The following is a 25,380-nucleotide window of genomic DNA, read 5'->3' on the forward strand; positions in this document are numbered from 1 at the left end:
ATAATAGGGCTTGTGGCCCAAAAACTAATGAGCAGTTTTGATTCTATCCAGAGGGCAGTGGAACATGCATACTATTCTTTACAACATCTGTTGACACCTGCATCCGAGAGCCATGGTATTGCCCCCCTGATGCCATTGGTGTGGCTGGAAGTTGCACACACAGTCCGTAGTATACGGCCCTTAGGATTGCTGTCTTCTATATCCAGCTACCTAATGAACTTCCAGCTTGTACACCACCTCCTAAATGTACTGTGACATTCTGTTCTTATTGGTTTTGGTTTCATAGTGAGGGACATAATTAACATAAGAGCAAATATTTGTGTTCTCATTTCACTAGAGCAAAACATTTGCTACCTATGCCAATGGGATAAAAAAACCCCAGAAATTAAATTGCTTCATTCCCTGGACACTTTGTTTGGGTCTAAAGGAAACAGGAAATCCAAGATTAGAATATGAGATGAAGCACTTAAACCAAGAACAGCTACTTCTTTTTATCTCTGTCAAATTGTTTTGATTACCAAATCGAGAACACTAGACTGGGATTGGCAGCTTCTCATGAGGCTGAAGAGTCTGTTAGTTATGTGCTCATTAAAAACTTTTGTTCAAGTCTACACAATTTAGGCAGAATATCTTGTTTACTGTGGTACATAATCCTGGAGGTACTGAAACTCTAGGCAAATAAGAACAAAGTGCAGCATTGCTGCATCCTAACTGTCCACTGTTTGACTTTTCATCAAAGTTATTAAATGGTTCAAAGTCACGTCTGTTTATCTTGGGATAAACAAAAAAGAAGCTTAATGACATCTGTAGCTTACCTCTAGCTAAGTAGAGAACAGATATTGTACTCTGCATGGAAAGCAATGTTTCATGCCTAAGGACTTGATTTACAATTCTGTATAATTATAGGCTCATCATGAGATACAAATGTACAGATACACAAACATAACAACATGGATTTACACAACACAGACCCCAAGATGTATGTACACTCTGTGGTCACACATTATTTACTGAGTTACTAGAGTTTATACAGCTGCAGGATAATCAGTCATGTAAATGATGACAGCAAGAGACATTTATAGAGAAACATCATTGCAATACATGTGCCAGAAGGTGGTGGATGTTCTATTAAATAGGATTTTTTTAAAATAAATTATACCCTAGCATGGCTTCTCTTTTGGAATTATTTTATCGATATCAAAATCTACTAACTTGCAAATCTCTGCCTTCTTTACGCTATCTCAGAGATAAATACTATCTGGAGCCTCAGCTACTGTCCATCTGTCTCATGAGACAAGAAAAACACGTACTGTAATGATGCTACAGTGTGATTAGGGTAAAGAACTAGCAAAATCAAGAGATTCAATAAATTAGTGTTTGAATACAGCCTTGCAAATTCATCATGAAAGTTTACCTGACCACGCACAAAATCTACTTGTCCACCCTTTACCATGACATTGCTGCAGATAATGTTATTACTTGCTCCAGGCGAATAGAATTTGGCAAGGCTGGTTTAGCATACCAAGGGCCAAATGCTCTCAGTCTGCAGCTGTTCAATCCCCAGTGAAGTCAGTGGAGTTCCATGGGTGTAAACTTGTTTGTGTATCAGGCATTTTCTCCTAATGCACCCCACAAATCAGACAAATGATAATTTTAGACCAAGGCAAACTATAGGATTAACAACAAATGCTTTTGTTAACAAGAGACATGGCCAGAACAAAACAAAAAACAAACAAAAGAAGCCAATCTCAAATATGCTTTTAAGCTATTCAAAGATGGAACACGATCTAATTGCTCTATACAGGCTGCTTCAAAAAAGCAAGGCCAGGTTCAGTTGAAGGGTGTAATGCTATAGTAGCTGAGATCACAGACTGAAATACACATGTACCTCACTGTTGAGACTTGAGAAAGAAAATAGACAAGCTTCAAGAGGTCAGCTTAAACAAGCGGCAATAGAGTGAGCCAATGGGCCTTGGAAGAGCAACATTTGCTGTCTCTGAACTCTTTTGCTAGGGACTGGGGACAATGAGTCCCTCTAAGGATCTACTTGTGGAGTAATGAAAAACTAGGCCACAGTATTAACAGTCTGGGCACCAACATACTTGCAAAAGCCTCCTTTGAACAGAAAACAGCAAAATATATTGCGGAACAAAAATTTTGCTTTGGGGATTTTAGATGAAGGAAGAAGAATTAAAAATAAATTTAATGACTGACAACAGTTAATCCTTGAAAAACTAAAGGTTCCCCTCATCCCACTCAGACCTGATCTCTTCTGATCATATTTACTGCACAATAATAAAACAGCTTAGCACACAGTTGGCATCATACAAATAATAAATCTCTTTCACTGGATGTGGTGAAATTTACACAAGTGTTTATGTAGGTATATCTAAGGCTCCCTTTCAACACTGGGGGAATAATTAAATATTTATTTATTAATTTTTACTATTATGTATTTATATTAAGGTAGTAGCCCCAAGGTCCTAATTGGGATTTCAAGTATTAGAATGAATTTTGCAAGGTGCTAGCTCTTTGTCACTCAGATATAGGGTCTTATGGTTACATTTTTGTAATATAGTTAAGGCTTGTCTACACGGGGACATTCAGTAGAGTTAATCTGAATTAACTAAATATGTGAATTTAAAGTAAATTAGTTAAACTGCGTTAGATCCTTGTGTGGGCACTCTAATTCAAAATTAAAGTGGCCTTAATTCGGTTTAGCTTAATTCACTTTTCTGAGTGTCCCTGTAGAGGCAAACCCTTAGAAGAGGCATGTACCACTTAAAAAAAAATATACGTGAAAGGTATTATACCACGTAACAGGTAGTGTGGTTTTCATGTATCTCCTATTATTGGTACTGGGGATTTGTTACCTACAGAAAACCTTCAAGAACTGCTCTGCACATTTTGCCCATCAGTGTTTAGTGCAACAGGAACAAAGGATTTGCCAAAAGCTGATCATATCATTAACATAAATTCAGTATCCTAATCCAGCAGTGGCCAATACCAGATGTTAAAGAAAGGCAAAAATAAATAAATAAATCCCACATCATAATGCACATGTGCAGTGTTGTAAACACAGGTGGGATAGGCAGGGTCAGAGTCATCTTGAACCATCATATTTGATTATTTTCGTTTTAGGGCAAGACAAGCTTTTGGAGGTGGCCAAAAACAACAGCGTTGAAGAGCCTGGCTCCAGACCCTGGCCTGTGCAGTTTTTGCCTATTTGTCTTTGATCCATTTAGCTTTAATTGGCTCTTGTAACACAACTCTTCCCCTTTGCCCGTAAATTGCAAGTACACAACACAGTCAAGCTCAGACTGGGCCCTGAGATGTAAGTAAATATAGCTAGGTCACATGAATCAGCATCTTCCGAGCGGCTGCATGACAGCAGCGTGGCTCGCAGATAAGTCTAGCCAGAGCGAGGGCAAGGGAGTGATTAGTCTGTCATTTCTTGGATAAGATTTGTAGTTCTGTCTAGAAATTACAAGAGTGAGAAGCCCTTGCCTCCCAAAGAGAGAGAGGAGGCTGAGGTTAAGTGATTCTGCTTGGTACCTCTGCAAGCTGGAACTGTCCTGAGGCAGATGCTTAATTTCCATGCCATAGCCTGAGCTTCAAAATGGACCTGCCCTGTCTCACTTGCCAGGTTTTGTCTTTCAAAATAGAATGAATTTATCTGCCTGCCAATGCAGAGCAAGCATCCAGAGCAAGCCTGTGACCCCACCAATCCACGACTGCATTTGCTTGGCTGAATACAGTGATGCTGAAACTTCTGCTCTGGACTCTGTGTCAATTCCTAGGCCCTTTGGTTCAGAAGCACAGTTAAATATTTGTAACCTGCAGTTCGTTTATATTGAAGCACGTGAATTTCTGCTCAGTGAAAACATGTTTTTCAGAGCCTGGCAGCTGCGTAGTATCAAACCCTAGCGGCCAGCTGTGACATTAGGGTGTGACTGTTGCTGCTGCTTAACAAAATACAAGCGGCAAGAGAACAGCAATGACAAAAAAGGCTGCCACTTGTAGGAGCATAAATCTACTTCCCATGGCAGTATTTCAAGCCCAACCTACCTTAGCTATGAGCTACCTGTTTAAGAGGAAAGGCATTTATAGCATTACTTGGACCTTCACAGCAAAGGAACAGTACACTTTGTACTTTCCAATAAACCTCCCTTTTTCATAGGCCTCTGTCAAGGTTCCTTCCCCACTCTGAACTCTAGGGTACAGATGTGAGGACCTGCAAGAAAACCCCCTAAGCTTATTTTTACCAGCTTAGGTTAAAACTTCCCCAAGGTACAAACTATTTTACCTTTTGCCCTTGGACTTTATTGCTGCCACCACCAAGCGTCTAACAAATATATAACAGGGAAAGAGCCCACTTGGAAAAGTCTTTCCCGCCAAAATCCTCCCAAACCCTACACCCCCTTTCCTGGGGAAGGCTTGATAAAAATCCTCACCAATTTGCATAAGTGAACACAGACCCAAACCCTTGGATCTTAAGAATAATGAAAAAGCAATCAGGTTCTTAAAAGAAGAATTTTAATTGAAGAAAAAGTAAAAGAATCACCTCTGTAAAATCAGGATGGTAACTACCTTACAGGGTAATCAGATTCAAAACATAGAGAATCCCTCTAGGCAAACGCTTAAGTTACAAAAAGACACAAAAACAGGAATATACATTCCATTCAGCACAGCTTATTTTATCAGCCATTTAAACAAAACAAAAGGAGTACTTGTGGCACCTTAGAGACTAACCAGTTTATTTGAGCATGAGCTTTCGTGAGCTACAGCTCACTTCATCGGATGCATCCGATGAAGTGAGCTGTAGCTCACGAAAGCTCATGCTCAAATAAACTGGTTAGTCTCTAAGGTGCCACAAGTACTCCTTTTCTTTTTTCTTTTTACGAATACAGACTAACACGGCTGTTACTCTGAAACCTGTCATTAAACAAAACAGAATCTAAAGCATATCTAGCTAGATTACTTACTAAGTTCTAAGACAGGTTTCAGAGTAACAGCCGTGTTAGTCTGTATTCGCAAATAGAAAAGGAGTACTTGTGGCACCTTAGAGACTAACCAATTTATTTGAGCATGAGCTTTCGTGAGCTACAGCTCACTTCATCGGATGCATACTGTGGAAACTGCAGAAGACATTACATACACAGAGACCATGAAACAATACCTCCTCCCACCCCACTCTCCTGCTGGTAATAGCTTATCTAAAGTGATCATCAAGTTGGGCCATTTCCAGCACAAATCCAGGTTTTCTCACCCTCCGCCCCCCCCCACACAAACTCACTCTCCTGCTGGTAATAGCCCATCCAAAGTGACCACTCTCTTCACAATGTGTATGATAATCAAGGTGGGCCATTTCCTGCACAAATTCAGGTTCTCTCACCCCCTCACCCCCCTCCAAAAACCACACACACAAACTCACTCTCCTGCTGGTAATAGCCTATCCAAAGTGACCACTCTCCCTACAATGTGCATGATAATCAAGGTGGGCCATTTCCAGCACAAATCCAGGTTTTCTCACCACCCTCCCCCAACACACACACACACACAAACTCACTCTGCTGCTGGCAATAGCTCATCCAAACTGACCACTCTCCCCACAATGTGCATGACAATCAAGGGGGGCCATTTCCAGCATAAATCCAAGTTTAACCAGAGCGTCTGGGGGGGGGGTAGGAAAAAACAAGGGGAAATAGGCTACCTTGCATAATGACTTAGCCACTCCCAGTCTCTATTTAAGCCTAAATTAATAGTATCCAATTTGCAAATGAATTCCAATTCAGCAGTTTCTCGCTGGAGTCTGGATTTGAAGTTTTTTTGTTGTAAGATAGCGACCTTCATGTCTGTGATTGCGTGACCAGAGAGATTGAAGTGTTTGATCACTTTAGATAAGCTATTACCAGCAGGAGAGTGGGGTGGGAGGAGGTATTGTTTCATGGTCTCTGTGTATATAATGTCTTCTGCAGTTTCCACAGTGTGCATCCGATGAAGTGAGCTGTAGCTCACGAAAGCTCATGCTCAAATAAATTGGTTAGTCTCTAAGGTGCCACAAGTACTCCTTTTCTTTTTAAGTTCTAAGACTCCATTCCTTTTCTGTTCCTGGCAAAAGCCTCACACAGACAGAGAGAACCTTTGTTTCTCCCCCACTCCAGCTTTTAAAGTATCTTGTCTCCTCATAGGTCATTTTGGTCAGGTGCCAGCGAGGTTATCCTAGCTTCTTAACCCTTTACAGGTGAAAGGGTTTTTCCTCTGGCCAGGAGGGATTTTAAAGGTGTTTACCCTTCCCTTTATATTTATGACAGCCCCATAAATGGTTTAACAGAAGTGACTGATGATATCCTTCTATGTACTGTACATCTCTGATTGCACCTGAAAAACATATCTGATTTTCAAGATCTTTTCCTCCTCTTTCAAAAAAAAAATGCAAGGATTTACTTTCACAAATGTTTAATCTTTACAGGGAAGCTGAAAGAGATAGCTGCAGATATGATCCCGACTCTCAACTGGGGTTAAAAGCAAAAGCTCTCGATAAGAAGCAAAACAGGAGTGGATTTTTCTTTCACCTGCTATTTCTCATTTTTGGCTTCTCATGATGTAAATACAAACCAGACAGTCTGTTTTCCAGACACCTGAATGCTTTTGCAGTTTTGTCAGACTGTTTCAGATGGAGAGGGGCAGATTTTTCCATCTTGCACCAAATTCTGCCTTCTTTTACAAAATCCAGAGTAACTCCCATGACTTCAATGAAGTCACACTGAATTTACAAGGGTGCAAGGGAAAGCAGAATTTGGCCCTAATAGTCCAAACTTCTCTACCTCGCCAGCCTTAGCACCCAGGTCCCAGGTACAAAAAAAGGACCTGCTACCCCATTTTAGAAAAACAAAACAATAGAGAAAAGAAGTAGGCTATCCTGGAAAAACAATCTGGTCGTGAACTAAAGTTACTTTTCAGAGTAACAGCCGTGTTAGTCTGTATTCGCAAAAAGAAAAGGAGTACTTGCGGCACCTTAGAGACTAACCAATTTATTTGAGCATGAGCTTTCGTGAGCTCATGCTCAAATAAATTGGTTAGTCTCTAAGGTGCCACAAGTACTCCTTTTCTTTTTTTAAAGTTACTTTGCTCCTCCGGAAAAGAAAGAGGACCAGAGTTATGCCAGATTATGTTCCATCAAAATTCTTGGCTTTGTGATCTAATCTCCTGCTGTGTGTATTTTATGCTGTACGCTACTGGAATTAGCCAGCCCTCGGTGCTACAAAGTTAAGAGCATCATTAAAAGCAAATCTTGAACAGTTAAAAGGTACAGAATACTACTTGAACTTCTCTGTACTGCTGCCTCACAAAGAAATACAACTCTGAGGTTTGCTTATAAGAGCCAGTATTTGGGCCTAGAAACGGATTTTAAGCCAAGAACTTCCTATCAATGTGAATTTGATAAGGATTCCAGGGCTCGACATTTAGAAAAAAAAATCTAATTAAAAAGCTCCAGTGAAGTTCACTTTGCTCTAGAAATATCAGACATTCCATTTATATGGCAGCTGTATTTGTCTACTTAGGATGCAGTTTGAAAACATTATACCACATCATGGGATTTTCCATCCCTTTCTTCCAGACACACATAATCAAAACAAAGAAACATACACACAATCAAAACAAGGAATTATAGTTACAAATGGAGCTGCAAAATCTGGTTCTGGAATGTGGACAACCTTGCCAAAATTGGAAGGGGAGGGATGCGTGGGTATGGGGTTTTGGTTTGGCCTATTACAGAGATGGAGCCCAAAGCAAAAATTAAGATTTGGATTTTGAATCATGCCCTCTATCCCCCCATAAAAATATATGGGGTGGAGTGGGGGGTCAAAGTTGGAGGGAGGGCTGTTTGGATTTTGGTCTATCTCTAGTCATATAGAGATGATCACAGATGTATCTGACATATACACACATATAGCATACACATACGGGTTGAGCCAGAGCCACAAAACTCAGATTCAGATTCTGGTCTGGATTTCAACCCCAATTCCATAATTGGAAAGAATTCAGCTTGGGGTATCTGTTAGGGGCCAACTCCAATGCACACATACAAGATATGTAGATATTATTTAGGTTACAGGGGATTCTCTTGTTTCTCCACCTCTCACTCTTGTTTAACATTCACTCCCCCTCAAGGTTGTCTGCTGCAGTAACCTCCTGTTGGCCAAGTCTGAATCTTGACTAATGCCACCTGATTAGCCAGAGGACTCCCTCCAACAAGGGCTGAACATGCTGTCTATCTTGTCCCCAGCTCTGGGAGCAAGTGTAAGATCAGGTCATGAAATACATCTCTCTCACAAGGGAAGTTCTAAACATTAACCAAAAGAGTCACCAAGAAAAAAAATCCTTACAAATTTAACATAAAGAGTAGTAAGTCTGTTTCAAGAATTTGATGTTTAAGAAAGCTACAAAGTAAAGGGACATAAGAATGCTAGCAATATAATTAGGCCTGCCAACTGTGCTTTGTTTGAGGGCACACACATCTCACCCAATCCTTCTGCTTTGCCTGTCTGCTTCATTCTTGTGAGCATGGAGGGTACAAGAAACCTGGAGCAGACACATTTCAATATGCTGCCTGTTTGCAGGAATGAACCATATAGGTATAGCAGCAGGATGGGGCAAGAATGCCAGACAGTGAAGAAGCCCAATTCATTGACTTGTTATTGTTGGGTTGTTCAGCATAGGAGTCTTTTTTTTTTAATATGGGCTGAAAGCACAACTTGGGCTTGGTCCGGTGCACTCTGGCTTTGGCCCAACCAAGCATATAAGCATGTGTTTAATTGTAAGTACATTGTCAATGGGACGACTCATGTACTTAAGTGCTTTGGTGGAGGGGGGCTAGAGGGCTCAGCACCGGACAGGACCAAGCCATTTTTAAGAACCAACAGATCTTCTAGGATCAGGAGAACAATATGTTTTTATTTGAAAATATAAATATTTTAATGGTATATAAATAAATTAATGTTTGTTTTAAAATGTATATTCAGTTTTGGGTCAGTCAAATCTGACTGTGTCTTTTTCATTACAATGCGGTACACTGAGTCTGAAAGTTGGATTTATCCTTTAAAGACATTGTTGTAATTGGCCTTAATTATTTTCTAACATTCCCTTTACTCATTTGGGGCATCACTTGCTATTTTATCTTCAGATACTCACCCACAACACCCAGTGGTATCAGAGGCAGATAATCAGATGTGTTAGGACAGTAGTTTGTCCATAGTACAGGACATATGATGCAAGTACACTGAAAGGTATTTTGCAAACATGTATACACATGGGGACATGCAGACACATACCTAGAGCATCTTTATGGGGATGATCCTGTTCCCACTGAAGTCAGGGACCAAATTCTTGTTGACTTCAGCTGGAGCGGAATCAGATCTTATATCTATTGTACCACTGAACTCAGTGTCCTTTATATAAATATTTAGGAAATACAAAGACATTTACTTATTCTTCAGCCACTGAATCCAACTGTGTCTGTTTTTATTTTTATGATAATAGAAAGAGTGCAATATAAATCACATTAAACTTTAAGTGTGATCTGCGATTCATCTTTCCTCAAAGGAGCTGTTAGCAACATGTGACCGTTATCAAAAGAACATTCTAAACATGCTATATTTATAAATATACTACCATTGTGAACTATCATGATTTTATATTACTAAGGGCATGCTCCCACAAGGTGCTGATTGCCTCTTGCAAGTTAAGTGTCCTCAACTCCCATTAACTTCCATGGGGTCACTCGAAGGATTGGGCTTTCCAGTGTAGTTCCCTGAAAAGTGAGTCTTTAAAATGGTACCTCAGAGCCCCAGGTTTAAGGTCTGTCAAAGACACTAGCACAAATATGCACACTCAGCAGGTGAACATTTATTTTTTCCTATTTTCCCCACCAGACAGCCTGAAAACTCAACCTGCCATCAAGCTGGGTTCCTCCCTATTCAAATGTCATCACCAGTAATAGAAGTGTTGCTGCCTTGGATACACCTGTGTAGTAGCCCCATAAGCATTCATCAAGGTTACATGAGTGAGAGTGAGGCCATATATTGGGGCTGAACTGGTCTAACTGAGGTCAGAATTTGACCTGAGAACTCTTTACTACTGCTGTCAATGTGTGAGAAGGAAAAGAACACAAGTTGACTTTCAAATTCCCGGTTGAGTTTTCAGAGCCTGCAGTTCAGGGGCAATAAACCCCCACCTTTTTCAGTTGGAAACTGAGTGAGTCTGAGGTGAGTCGGAGAGAGACAAGTGTGGAACTCCAGGATTCCACTTTCGCAGAGTCACTTTTCAGAGGAGAACTGCATTTAAGTCTTTTTTTTTTAAACGATTGCTCTGATAAATCAGCATTCAGTCTATGGTTCATCTCCATTCGACAACTAAATTACAATCCTCCCCAGATTCTCGCTAGAAATAGATGGTGCCTGATGACTTTTGTAGATGAACTAATGTCTTCACAGTCAAATCCAAATGACACTCCTTGGCCAGTCAATTACTGGGTTTCTATAAATGATGCCTAAGATCTCCTTTCCCTATAGACTGCATACCTTATCTCTGTGAGAGGCATATACTGTAGCCTTAACTAGCAAGTGATAATGAGCAGACAGGAGAAAAAGGACAGAAAAGAGATCTATCATAGCTAGAGCTAGCAATCATTAGGTTTACAGAGGGAAAATAACAAGCTACCAGGCCATCATATCTTTTATGAATAATTGATAAGGCAGTCAAGCACAATTAGATCATAGTACTGTAATATATATGCACAATTAGAAAAACAGCTTTGTGCAAAAGGACATAATGCATTGAAAAGGAGATACCAGCCAATATGCCATCCTGAAATAAAATACCGTCACTATTGTGTTAGTTGGCAAAATTTAAATACAGAATTTGAAAGCAAGCAAAATGTTCTGTAATTCCATTTTTTAGCACAGTCCAGGCTCAGTCTGCTTAGGAAAATACTGCAAGGCAAAATCAGCAGCTGCATTAATTTGCTGATGATTGAGAGAAAAAATGAAAGTTATCTTGGTGGTGGTTTTTTTATCCCTCCCTTCTTGCTACTCTAACTTACTAATAATATGAAAGTACCAATTTATTCCTATCGAGTATATGAAGCATACAAATTGAAAAATCAATGTAATGGAAAAAAAAGATTATCATGCACTGTTTAGAATCAATCAGCTAGAAACTGAGAGGGGGGAAATGCAAAGGCAGAGACATGAGGTTTAGAAATGTACATATTACATTTATTCTAAGCTAAAGCAGTGTTTGCTTAAGGAAAACTCCTCTTAGTCTAACATGCAGACTGAGTTATATTTTTATCTAACATTGTCTTTCCAATTTTTCCTATGAAAATTTGTCAATTGACTTTTTGCCTTTAAAAGGCCCCAAATAATATTTTTTTATAAATATTAACCCCCCTTTCTCCTAAGTGCCACATGTGACATAGCATGTGACAAAGATTTCAGGGCTGAAGGGGTTAATATTGTCTAAATACTTTATTGGTATGACGTTTCAGCATCATTCACAGGAAAGCTTAGGGCTTACTGTAGCCTGAAGGATAAAGTTTTGTAATATGTAATGGAATCCCTTTAAAATATCGATAGCAATAGTTCTATCGTGTGGTCTGGATCACTACTAATAGTTTTGTTTTAAGTTTTGAATTCTTAGTGATGGAACACCTTCTTCAGCCAAAATAGGCCATTACTGATCAGAAATAATTACATTGTACAAGTCAGATGTGTAACAAATGGATCTGAGTCTCAGTTTGAAAATACATTCAAAGGTGGTGGAAAGAATGGCTACTGGCTCTGTGACAGGAGATTCAATCTTCATAAACCTGCAAGAGAGGGGAAGAAAAAAGCGACACAAATGCGCCCTACAAAAGAACAGACCAGATCACAGCTGGAAGGAAGGCAAACCTTTTAATCAGGTCCTTGAAATACAAGCTGCAGGAAGCTAGAACATTTTGGTGGACTTCAAACTCTTTGCCTTCAACAATAATTTTCAGGTCTGTAAACTCTTTCGCTCTGCGTTGCTGGTTCAACTCCTTCAACATTTCTGCAGAACAGAGAAGACAGACAGTGCCAGGGTTCCCATTAAGAGTTTTTATTTATTTTTTTCTTGTAAAGAAGTAGAGAAATAGGAAACACTTGATATTGTTTGTTGGCAAGACTGGCTCAACACTGACAGTCAAAGAAATAATAAACAAACTTGGTATTAAAAAAAATAAGCAGGAACCAGTAGGTCTAAATAATTTAAAAAAATCCTAAACTCGTAAGGGTTAAAAACAAAAATTTAAAAATTTGAGCGTCAGAAAATCAGACACACAGATAACGCATTATCACAGAAAAGTTAAATATAATTTGTTATAACAGAATGTGAGAACTACATAATTTTTCTCCAAATGCAAATATCTTTTGAATGTTTTGGAATAATACTAAGTAAAAACATGGCATTTTGATGTAATATGAACTGGATATGTGTCAAAAGAATAAAACCAAACCCTGCAAAAACAGCATATCCTAAACTCAAACATACCAAGAATGTGTGAAGCTTCTCAGTCAACAAAATACAATAGTATTAATTATAAGTATTATGTTATACTACACTGTATTAAAGTTTAACAGAATTATCAATGCAGCTCATAAAATATCTTTACAACATAGGTGACAATGGAATATGTTAAAAGATTATCTTAACAGCATTCTTATGATTAAAAGAATCACACAGAGAGAGTAAATTATTGGCTTTTTTACTATTTCCAATTTTTTACACGCAGAAGATTTTCACCATTTCAGCATTTTTAATCTGTAGCCTTTGACAGCTTCATTTACAGCAACCATTGACTTTCGCACATCACAGGAGATTCACAATGACAAAAATAACCTCTGAAAGTATTTCTGTCCTGCAGTAAGCACCTACCTCGCATGATGCCTCCTCTCACACAGCCTCTCGGTACTGAGAGAATGAAATAACAGCATGCCACATGTCTTCATATGTGAATGTGAACTATTAAGCAACCTAGATGTTCTATACGCCTGTTGGATCATTTAGGTGAAAGTCTTTCACTAACGCTGGAGACCAGAATAATTAGCAGGACGAATAACATACAGTTAAGTTGAGGGTGTGTGGTGGGGTTGAAGACAATGATCAAGATGATAAAACTGACTTTAATATTAATGTGTTTTATATGTACATATATCTATATATGCACATTGTGTATATATATATATATAGAGAGAGAGAGAGACACACACACACACACACATACATATATACACACACACACACACACACATGTGCGCATACACAAACACACGCACATATATATTTGCAATAGGTCAACATCCTCATTTCCTCAAACATCATAAAACCATGTACACATACATTTTCAGATAGAGTTTTACATCTAAAGAGTCCAATTCTCATTCACATGTAAACCCCCTTTACAGTGTAAAGGCGTCTTAAAGGGGGTGTAATTGTATTTATGCCCACTGTATTGCAGAGTGATATAAAGGGGTCTTAGCGTAAGAGAGAATCAGGACCAAATAATCTTATGCTGTAATCATGTTTCTTCTGCCTCCAAAATGAAACTCATCAAGCAAGTGTCATTTTAGAGAAGCCTCAATTATCCAACAGCAACAAAAAAACATGCAAACTTTTTTATTCAACTGTTACATTAAAAAGCAAACTGAAATCGAGCCAAACCCCAACATCTGTGGTGAACATTTTTCAGGATTAAGAAAATAAATGTCACCTTGCACATTTATATCTATTTAATGGAAACACAGTAGTGTCTGAAAGGCTAATTACTATGCGCTGAAATGGGTCAGCATCCTCCAGAGAGCAAGCAGATCATTAGAGAGGGCACTGAAATAACAGTAGGCTTGTGTCGGATCTATAATAGAGGAAAATATACCACTCTGTCCTGTGGGTGCTACATAATGGACTATTTTTAACACGTTCTTTTGAACTAAAACATAATACTACTGCTCAAGCAAACGCAAAACTTAAATGGGGATGAAAGTGTTCCCTCTAATCTAGAGAAGTTTTAAGCTTTTGTCTCTGGCAAACATTTGATGATGGACTCTAGAACATGGGCCAAAGTCTGAGTTGGGCCTGAACCCTGTAGGCCTTGTTCAGTCAAAAGCCCTGCTGAAAATCCAGGGGCACCAATGCGTGTTTAGTCTGAATAGGGCCTAAGTGACCAAGGTCTTTGGTTCCACAAGAACATCTTTAGATGCTATTTTTAGTTTAACGTGTTGGGGTTTTGTTATTTTTAATTTCCCTTTTTTCGTCAGATGTACACCACATTTTTCTAGATCTTCTCAATCTTGGCCCATCTTTTCCTCTCATTTTCAGTAACTGGATTTTCCTCAGACCAATTTTCTACCATTTTATACCTTTATATCTCATTTTCTCCTTCAAACATGTTTTCTGATTTGGTCTCTTCTTCTATATATTTCATCCTTTGTTTTCTGTATCTCTTTTTCAAATTTCCCCATCCAATTTCCTTTCCTCCTTTCTGTACACTTCTGCCTTTCTTAATCCCCTAGTCAATCCTCCTTCCTTTCCCCAGCTATATCTACATACCCTAGCCATTCAGAATCTTCCACATATAAGAGATCCAGGTAATGGGAAAGGAGATGGATCCTTTGAGTTTGGTACATCTTTTCCTTCAATACAGTCAGACAGAATAAAGCTTACCCTTGTGCAAAGGGTCAGGCACTCCAACACAACTTAATCCCCTGAGTCAAGCATTATGATGTTGAAAGATAAGGGAGCTGCAGGTAGAGCAACCATGCAGATGGACCTTTGCCGCTGCTTCAGACTGAGCGGGTGGGTGGCACTTAATACCATTCTGAACATGCTGGGATGGAAGGTGTGTGGGAACTGGCAGCAACGCATACACCCGTGGATAGATTAAAGATAACAGGGATGGGAGTCACTGGATCCATGACCATGGCCAAGAACTCCATCATAATAGGATTCAGAATTCAACCACTATACCTCCTCATAGGCTGCAGCAGAGGCTACAGAGGGGCTGTTCCTCATGTTTGGGATGGTTGTTTTTAAGTGCCTGAGACCCTACACAATACATCATGTAAAGCCTGATTACTTGGCACTCATTAATTACACCCAGCCCTGTGGCTCTTAGGCACCCTGTCTACATTGTTTGCAAGCAAGATTTGCCTGTTCATGCATTCATTAAGGGATGCAAATCACAAAACACAGGTCTGCAGCAATGGTTCAACTTGGCTCATAACAATATAAACCTGAACAATCCCTGAGAAGCAGCAGAAAGGCTTCTATTCTGCCATTGCAATTTTGAGGCTATAATTCCCCCCTCTCCCTTCTGACCCATTAAACTGCCCTGAACAGTCCTTTCTGTTATGTAGCTCAGTTTCTGAATCAAAGTGAGACAAGGCAGGGAGAAGAGAAGGAAGAAAGGAGGAAGTCAGGAAGCTCCATTGATTCATTGATCTTCCTTGTTGAGACCCCCTTTGTATTACTAAATAACTAGCAGGCATTAGTAGTGGATACAAGGTTATATCAGAATGCATCCTTATTCTCAGTATATTTGTAATGCTCATACTGTGCTTAGCCAGGCATTAATGATTTATGAGAATTCAGGATCAGTTGCAAAACAAATTTTTTCACCAGGTAATAATGCCTGCCAATGAATTGTACACTGCAGTTCTGGCAATGAAAAATGATCTGAGCTTTCCCTTGCTTCTTTCTTTTGGAGTTCCTATTTTCATCTTTTCCTCCTAAAGATGGGATTCCCTAAAAGAATCATAAAGGGGCCCAGCGGGGTATTTATTATTATTATTCATTTATTCTTTTGGTTTCTTTGCTTTTAAAGAGGGGGTCTTTTTTTCTTTCTGCCTTTCTTTCTTCCTTCCTTTCTAAAGGGACCCACTTATATGCACAGTGCAATTATAGCTAGCGAAATGGAGGAAAGGGAATATCTACACTGCAGTGGGGAGGTGCAACTGCAGTACATGTAAATATAGCAGCATACCCACGGTGTCACAAGCAGCAGCAAGGGCTAGCTGCCCAAGTACGTAGCCAGGCTTATGGGCAGGGCTGTATTGGGTTGGCTAACCCATGGCTACACTCTATTTTTAGCTAGCTCGATCCAAGCTATGGGTATGCCTATGTGTACAACAATCACACCTCCGGATTGCAGTGTAGACATACCCAAAGACCATTAAACTAGCAGGGTGGGCCCCAATGTTTTCTCCCCTCAGTGATTCCATAGGCGATATACTCAATTCACAAGTACAAGGATTTGTTCCTATGTGCCCACTCACCATAGGATCTAAGAAATTAAGCTGTGTCATTTCTGTTGCTTACATCATTACTAATGCTAAGGATCCTGTAATCAGAACCTGGCTGAAAACTGATGATGCATGATATAGACTAGAATCCAACTTGCTCTCCCACAGCTCCATGGGTGCTGCCACTGGGCTAAAGGCAGTTAAACCAAAAGAAGGATACGGATTTAAAACCCTGCCTCCAAACAGCTCCGCAAAGTTTGGGATGAGAGGTACTTTTACCACTATTAGCCTTCACAACATGGCTAGGAGGTACTTTTAAACACAGTTATACCCAGTTCACAAGAGAAAGAGAGGCACAGAATGTTGAAATGACTCTGCTGAGGTCATACAGTGAGTCAGTAGCAGAGTCAGGAACAGAATTCAGCAGCTCTGATTCCCAGTTTCCAACTCTAACCACTAGACAACAGTCCCTCCCCCTCAACTGAGAAATTACAAACTAAGCCAAAAAAGCCAAATGATCATGCTGTACATAGGACCAACATTATCTGTGTTCTACTCCTGAAAAGCCAGCAAAGGGAGCAGAAGTAAACTAGTAAGCCCTATTCCAAACTACCAATCATACTGCTATAACAGCCAACAAAGTAACTTGTTACCCACATTTAGACTGTATTGCAAATAGCGGGGACTGGCAACACAACCCCTGGAGGCTTAACTTATTTCTTAATAATGCCCTCACGTTTCCTTCCATTTGTAATAATGGCTTCATTAGTTTAGTTTAAACTCTGAAAGGTGCCACATATGAAAAAGGGGACAGCAGGAACTAGCATACAATGGGCTTTTGTAACATTTGGGAGTCAGCATAAATAGCAGTTATTAAAAGTTGGCTTGGAAAAAGTGATGCATTTCAAAATTACCCAAAGTAATTAGTGATACATTACTAATTATTCCTATATGAAGTGTGCAAGAGATACAGAGAGCTTGCCTATACTAAGTTCACATCATCATAATTCATGATCAGGACAGGAAAGATAAGCTAGCTAAGAAAAAGCCTCAGAAAGTAAAATCCAAATAATTTTTGGCCTGAAAAGTAGAGATTACTTCTCAGGATTATGATTTAAAAATAATCTGTAACTATAAATAGGCATTAGAGCCACACTGACCAGCACTGTCCACACACCTGCACATTACTACATACCATGGTACATTTTGGACAGTCATATGATAAGTTCAATTATGAAGCAAAAACAATGAGTCAGGTGTGTAATAATGACAGAAAATTTTGTACAGTAGTGACCTGCTTCACTTGAGTGGTTCCATGGGAAAACAAGATGAATGCCCCCTCCTGAGATGCACAGTTATTTCTGAGGGCAATTCACAGAACCATAGCAAGCTATGTGACCTGGCAGAATATTTCACGGTGTCTCACATTTTGTTAGCATCATTTGAAAAACCCTTCTTCACCCCACCGCAACATACATGAACACACAAAAAAGAACGAAAAGAATGGGGAATACTATGCTGAATTGGTCCACTTACTCTGGCAATGGTGTTAATGACAGGACTGATTTAGCTGTGTAGGCAACCTTCAACTATATGCCTAGACACACTATTAGACTTATCCATCAGAAGTACCTAGGCCTCCCTGGCTATGCAGCTGCTAAGGCTGTTTTCTATTCCAAGGTGGTGCTTTGACACTGTACACCTGCCTATGACTGTGCTGATCACTCTGTACATTCCACAATGATGTGACATGGGGATTGGTTATTCCTCACTTGACAGATGGAGAAGATTCCACATGATGGGAAGACAAAAACATCTCCTTGGATAACAGCTTTGTACTTATGAGTCAGGGAAAGGAAAGGGCCCATCATTCTCTCCTGCCTCTCAAGAAAACAGTAGGAGGAGAGGGGAGGGGGACAAGTGACTTTCCAACAATAGAGGGAAGGAGAGGGCTCCCATCCATTGGCCTGTGATCCTGGCATGAGTCTGCACTTTGGGGTAATTATTTGTATGCTTTTTACAATTAAAACTGACCTTAGCCTGCACCTGAAACATGTTCATCTTCATTCTTGTGGTCATTCAGGTGTAAGGCCCCAGCAGGGGTAGGAGGAAGGGAAGAGAGGGAGTGACAGAACAAAGCAAAGAATCATTCATATAAAGCTCTCCTCCCCCGCGTGAATGATTATAGGTGTTTACTGTGACCTGTCCACAGCAGACCAGCCTTCCTCCCAAATAGTCAGTTTGCTGCAGAGCCGGGATCTTCAGCCATTGTGACCCCAATGCATATCAATTTCCGGTCAATATTATGAGCAGCTCACTTCCATATGGCCCTACATCAGACAAAATGAGCAAGAAAAAAACCCACCACACCCTGTACTGGGGAACCAAAACCCAAAACACAGACTCACTGACCCGGTTTTCTGTCAATTTAGCATTGTGGACATCTTTAAATATGTATGCTGACAAAGAAAGCAAGAACCTGGCTGCTGGAGAGAGTGTTAGATCATTTTTAAATTCAACATTGAACAGATAGTTACATAAGATCATTTCCTTCAAAAGACACTACATCTTCTAGTCTGTGATTTTCCCATTTTCAAGAGTGTCAGTGATGATGAGATGCCTTGTGGTGCTAAATAGGGCTTCCATTATTCATATATGGCCAAATCCTGCTTGCCTTCCCCATGTGAGTAATGGACACTGAAGTTAGTGGGATTACTATTCACATAAGGAGGAAGCTGAGCAGGGTTAGGCCTGTAATTAGTCTTCTTCAAGTTACTCAAAACTCTGGAATGCTAGAGCATCATTTTTTCCCACCAATTTGCAGTTCATTGTCATCATCTTAGCTGACATTAGGATGTACTCTGAGGACAGAAACCTCTTCACACATCGTGCAGGTGACATTTTCCAGTCCTATGTCATGGAGATAATTCTAGTGTATTATTTTAACACCTTTTCTTTTTACATGCAGAGATGAAAAAGATCTAAGTATGTGATTGCAGGATATCCATTCAAAATGTATTATTGGAGAAATCATTGCTGACATAAGGTATGTTTTAAAAATAGAATAAAAAAGGAGTTTGTTTTGTACTCAGGGTCCATATAAGAAGCCAAACTTCAGCTATCTCAACTCACACATTCTCAACGTAAAATCTTCTATACTGTAGAATTAGTGGAGTACACAATATGCCTGAGAATTTGTGAGTGCTGGGGGTTGTCAATCTCCCTAAGGAAAACCTATTTGATTAGCTTGGGAAATGAAGTGGTTTTACTCTATACTTGGGGCGGCAGGAAGAATGGGAAAAAGAAGACAATTATAGAAAAAATATGGTCTATGCTGTTCTCCAGTGCAACCTGCGATCACTGGAAGGACAAGCAGAGAGACTACAGTTCCAACATGCAGTGGTCCATCAAGATGTTCAGTTGAAGATGGAGCAGCATATGCCAAGATCTGTAGCCTTCTGAGGTTCCACTCTGATTAAATCTGAGGCTGGCAGCAATCTGCTCCACATTAGACAAATCTGGCATGGCCCAAGGGATCTTGGCAAGTTGCCAATGCGGCCCTCTGTGCTGTATGCAACAGGCCACTATTTCATGTCGCACTATAATCTGGTTTCCAATCAGACCACTATCTTCTCCAGAGACACAGAGATACAAATTCAAGCATGGAAACTCAAAGTTGCCTGGTTTTAAACAGAAATCTAGCCCTGATTGTTTTATTTACCAGAAGATAGGTCTGACTATCAATAGATGTGTACGGGACAGCTAAAATATTTATTAATGTGTGATCTGGGATGGATTAAGCTTTATCCTAATTGCCTGTAGCAGAAGACTAGTAGATAGCTTTTAGACCTTTTTTGATGTCCTTATGTAGTGCCAGGCAATTACTGAACATTTTTCTAGTTTTGAAAGCTTTGAACAAGAAGCACCCATCTGTGCAACTGATAGTGTAATCAAAGGCTCCCCTACATGTCAGCAATAGTCAAGTGTTGACCAGTTCAGATGGAATAAAAAACAAAAACGACATACAAAGTATTCACACACAGAGAAAGGGAATGCTTGCTTGCTTGCTTGCCAAACTGTACAAATTGCAAAAGTCTACATTTTTTTTAAACAAGTGAGATGATTTCTTACAATTAATCAGTGGTGTATCCAACAGAAATTACAGAGAGTTTTAGAGGTTAATAAATAAATACTTACATAACACCTGTCAACTGAGGCGACTGAAGCACTTTATATACTTAATGAATTAGCCCCCTATTCTACGCCCAATTTAGTCAATAGCAGAACTCCCACTGACTTCCAGTTTGCAGCAGCAGGATTGAGGGCTTTTCCTCATGCCATGAGGTAGGTATAAGTAAAGTACAACTTAGAGAGAAGTCAATAATTATCAATCAATTGTAACTCAGCCATTTTATAACTGTTCAAAATACTGTAGCACATGATACCTTGTGAAGGCAGATAAAAAACCATTTAAAACAGCAGCCAGGAAACCCCACACTTTCAAAAGGCATAATATGTTATCTAAAATAAATATACTCTGAGTATAAAATAGAAGAGTTTAGCACGCTATACCTCTCTAGCGCCTCCCGTCTTGGAGTCTGGGAGAGAGCCCTCTGACACTGTGGTTCCAGGCGTCAGCCCCCTTGCAGGGGGAAGTTAGAGGAGTCCAAACAAAAACTCAGTATGCTCCTGCAGCCCACAAAAAGCTGAGTCTGAGGTGTTGGGAAGTCAAAGAGAAAACAAAGGAAAAAAGAAAAGAAAAGAGCCTGGGTTGTCAAGGCTCCCGAACCATTTCCCAGCTCAGCAATCCCTGCTTCCAGGGGCTGGGAAGCTCTGGGTTGTAGTCCTAGTCTTTCAGGACTACAGCCCAGGGATCCTCCCTTTTAAGGACCTGCCCATCTCCAGGCTTGACAAGCATCACAGGTGCACTGCGTTGATGCTGATTGTGCCCCGAGGAGCTCTTTAACCCTTTCCTGACGGGGGTGATGATCTGCCCCACCACATAGCTTCCCCCTCAAGGAGAGAGCTCAGGATCCCATTGTCGAAGCCCCACTTCCTGCAAAAGGAAGTCCACATTACTATGTTTCTTTCCCGCATGGTATTGTACTCTAAACTATAGGATTGGCAAGACAAGTATCATCAGAGAAAACATGGGCTGATTTCCTTCATTGTATTTAGTCCCCAGAGGGGGTGTAAGCCATAATGAAGGAGAACGTATTCCCCAATAAATAGCTCCTAAGAGCTGCCAGTGCTTCTTTTTTTGATCACTGAACAGGCCTTTTCCCCAGGAAACACCTTACAACTTAGATTCAAGACTGAGTGCTCCTCAGGGTTCACCTCTTGTGAAAGTATTGCCATAAGCCTCCAGTGTCTGTCTGTAAAGCAAACTCTTTGGAAAAATCTGGATGGGAGGGGACAGGTTCCTGGCACAGTGAGTCTTTAAAGGTGTTAAGGTTCTTCTCACGGTTGTTCTGTCAGGGACATTCCTTGGATTCCCATCTTTTATCATGTTTGCAAAGGGGTGGTCAAGGTGGTAAAACTGGGAATGAATTGCCTCTAGTAGCCAGCTAGCCCAATGAAGTGCCTCACCTGCCTCCTTATTTAAGGAAAGGGATATGCTCACCATGCCTGCGCCTTGCTCACTAGAGGCTAAGTTGGTCTCCTCCCACTGTGTAACCCAGGTAAATGACTTTCTGATTTGCCAGTTTGCATTTTGCTGGACTGGCTGTGAGGCCTGCCTCAGCCAGGGATTGGAGGACTGCCCATATCTGTTGCAAGTGGTCTTTTCAGTTGTCACTGTACATAACTATGTCATCTAAATACACAGCAGCATACTGTTGGTGACCTCTGAGTGCTCCGTCCATTAACTTTTGAAACGTTGCAGCTGCTTCATGTAAGTCAAAGGGCATTGTCCTGAAATGGAAGCGCCTAAAGGGTGTTAAGAAGACTGTTTTCTCTTGTGATGCAAATGAAAATGGGCTCTGCCAATACCCATTTGTAAGATCCAAGTTGCTGATATACGTGACAGTCCTTAAATATTCCAATATCTTGTCCACTCATGGCACTGGGTACACATTCGACTTCCAGACAGCATAAACTTTTCAAAAGTCTATGCAGAAACATGTTGAACCATCAGTTCTGGAACAAGAATGATGGGCCTTTGCCAGTTGCTTTGGGATTCCTCAACCACTCTTACATCCGTCATAGGCTAAATGTCCTCCCGGCCTACCTCCCACATCTTCTGAGGTAAGGGCCAAGGGTTCTTTTCAACCCACTGTCCCAGGGTTATCTTGATGTGGTGGTGTAACAGCTGGGCCTGACTTTTTGTTCAGGTAGAAGTTCAGTGCCCATTTGCACTTGCACTAGCCTTTGGGAAATGGGTGCTTGAGGCCCTAGTTATGGCTCTAGTGGGTAAGAAGTTATTAACATCCCCCCTCTAATTTTCCAAGGGTTTAGCAGGTTCACATGGCATAGCTTAGTTTCTTTATACTTCCCAGGCAGGCAGATCTCTTAGTCCACAGGGCCAATCTGATGAACCACTTCAAGAAGTCCTTGATACCTGGCTAGCAACTTTGATTCTGTGCTGGGAAGCAATAACAGTACTTGGTCCCCAAGTTGGAAGATCCCTAGGCTTGCACCCTGGTTGTATGTTTGTTCTTGTGCCTGCTGGATCCCCAAATGGTTTTCATGAGCAACCCCTCCTCCCTCCCCCCCAGCTTCATGAAGTGCTCCCTAAGTTGGATAACAACTGGGCTGTATTGGTCGCCTTTGGGTTCTGCTCTTCCCAGCCCTCATGTAGGAGGTCTAAGACTCCTTGAGGCTCTCACTCATACAACCGCTTGAAGGGAGAGAACCCAGTGAAGGTTCTCTTATAGTAAACAAAAGAGAAAGTAGCCAGTCCCAATGTTTGGGATCAGAGGCTATAAATCTTTTTATACCACTGTCTTCAGGGTTTTGTTGAATCTTTCAACTAATCCATCTGCTTGTGGATGACAGACAGAGGTTCTTAGCAACTTGATCTTCACCAGGAACCATAGCTCCTTCACTACCTGGGATGTGAAGTTGGTCTCCTGATCCGTCAGTATCTCCTGAGGGACCCCTACTCAAAAGAAGAGTTACATGAGTTCTGGGGAAACTTCTGTTGTGTTTGCAGAGCACAGCAGGATGGCTTCTGGGTATCTGCCGGCGTAGTCTACACAAGAGTGTACTGATGCCACTCTGGACTTCTCTCCAGGGGGGGTCTAGCATGTCTATCACAATTTGGTTGAAGGGAATTTTGATCAGAGGGGGTGGAATTAAGAGGACCATTTTGATATCCTCTGGGGTAGTTAACTGGCACTCGGAACAGGAGGCACAGTATTCTCTGACCGCCTGGTGGATGCAGGCCAGTAGATATAAGCCAACACAACAAGGTTTTCCCCCAGCCTAAGTGCCCATTACAAGGATTAGGTTGTGTGCTAATTGCAGGAGTGCCCAGGTACCTGTAATTAGATCCTCACCTCCACAACCCTCATTGCCAGGAGGTGTTGGATATGCATCGGTCATGTGTTTTGGATGGAAACTGATTCCATCACCAGAGTAGCAATGAGACAGACACCTGAAGGCAAGTGAAAATGAGGCTGCCTGAAAACAACATGGTGAAGAGCTGTCGAAGTTGAGCTGAAAAACCTGGGGCACAGCTGGGGAACCATTGAAAGACTTGCCAGAAATAGACAGGAGTGGAGGAGCTTCGTCACTGCCCTAAAAGCCAGAGGTGTAATAGGAAGATGATGATGATGAAAATATTAAGACTCGATGTGTGGCTCAAGATATTCAATGAGCTCTTTAGTGGATAGAACCTGAGATCTTCAACACCAAAATACAGTCTTCTACCATTTGAGCTTAAAAGAATAACTTCATTAGCTGATGGCAGCAGTAGGCTTTTATATTTTATGTGGACTAGCCATGAGGAAGACTACTAGGAATGGTTCATTTAGCCAAGAACTCCCTTATGAAAGTTTGGAAAAACGGTGGCAGCTTGAAATGTACAAAAGTTCAACTGCCAAAAAGCTTAATTTTTCCCCCTGGCGACTTATGGATATGAATCATGAGAGATTAATGCTACTGACAAGAAGAAAATTGAAGCCTTTGAAATATGGTGCTGGCAGAGACTCTTGTGTATCTCCTGGATGGAAAAGAAGACAAATGTCTGTGTTAGAAATATTGGAGAGAAGCAGACCCTGCTGTCGGAAATCAACAGGCAGAAATGTATGTCCTTTTGGCCACATCAAGCACAGAGATGGAAATAACCTCAAGAAAGTTTTCATGGAAAGAGTGGGGGCAGGTCATGGTGGTAGGAGGCAATCAGTGAGGAGATGGATAGATGGTACGGGACAGATCACTGGAAGGTCAGCTGTTGAGTGCTCGAAGACAGCAATGGTTTGAGAAGGTTTTCAAAAATCCTGCTATGATGTCACCAATATTCACACACAAATGAATTGATTTTGTTTTTACTTACTTATCTAGTAGAGAAAGTAGACATTTCCACAGTACACATTTTCACACTTTTAGCCAGTGTGTTACACATACAGGGTGTTGACAACCTGTCAGGGAATCATTTCAGAAGCATTCCTTATGGGTTTAATCCAGAATATTTTAGAGCATCATAGTGCCAGGTTTTGGGAATGTTCACAGCTCTGCCGGACATACATGAGGCAGCTAAATAGTAGACTGGAGCTGCCAGAATCATTCCCTTTCTTTTGAGCAGCCACCAGGATGAAGTGGGTTGGGGGGGTAAAAAGAGAAGATAACCTTTTTGGAGCAGAAAGGAGTGAAAATGTGTGAAATGGAGCCTCAAAGAGGCACAGAATCACTGCACAGTCCCTTGACATTTGGTTGTGATAATGATCACAACAGTCACAAAATTAGAGTATCACAAAACAAGCATTGCAACACAATGCCAGGACCCCCTCTGGAATTATTTTGTGATTCCCAACCCTGTTTATTAACACTTGGCTCTGCTGCTCTGCAAGGTGAGCAAGTAACAGACATAGGGCAATCATGTCCATACACATATAGCATA

The 25,380-nt window shown here is 40.7% G+C and overlaps 1 protein-coding gene across 5 annotated transcripts in view; it reads right to left on the minus strand.

The window, feature by feature from the left end:
- KLHL29 (kelch like family member 29) overlaps positions 1-25,380 on the minus strand; it is a 571,650-nt gene that overhangs the window by 87,219 nt on the left and 459,051 nt on the right. For all 5 annotated transcript variants that reach the window (XM_074947522.1, XM_074947521.1, XM_074947520.1 and 2 more), the window contains one exon: positions 11,955-12,093. In XM_074947522.1, the coding sequence (XP_074803623.1) occupies positions 11,955-12,093 (139 nt within the window). The remainder of the gene's footprint in view (positions 1-11,954; positions 12,094-25,380) is intronic.

Source organism: Natator depressus, chromosome 3 (assembly GCF_965152275.1).
Source record: "Natator depressus isolate rNatDep1 chromosome 3, rNatDep2.hap1, whole genome shotgun sequence".
Taxonomy (NCBI): domain Eukaryota; kingdom Metazoa; phylum Chordata; order Testudines; family Cheloniidae; genus Natator; species Natator depressus.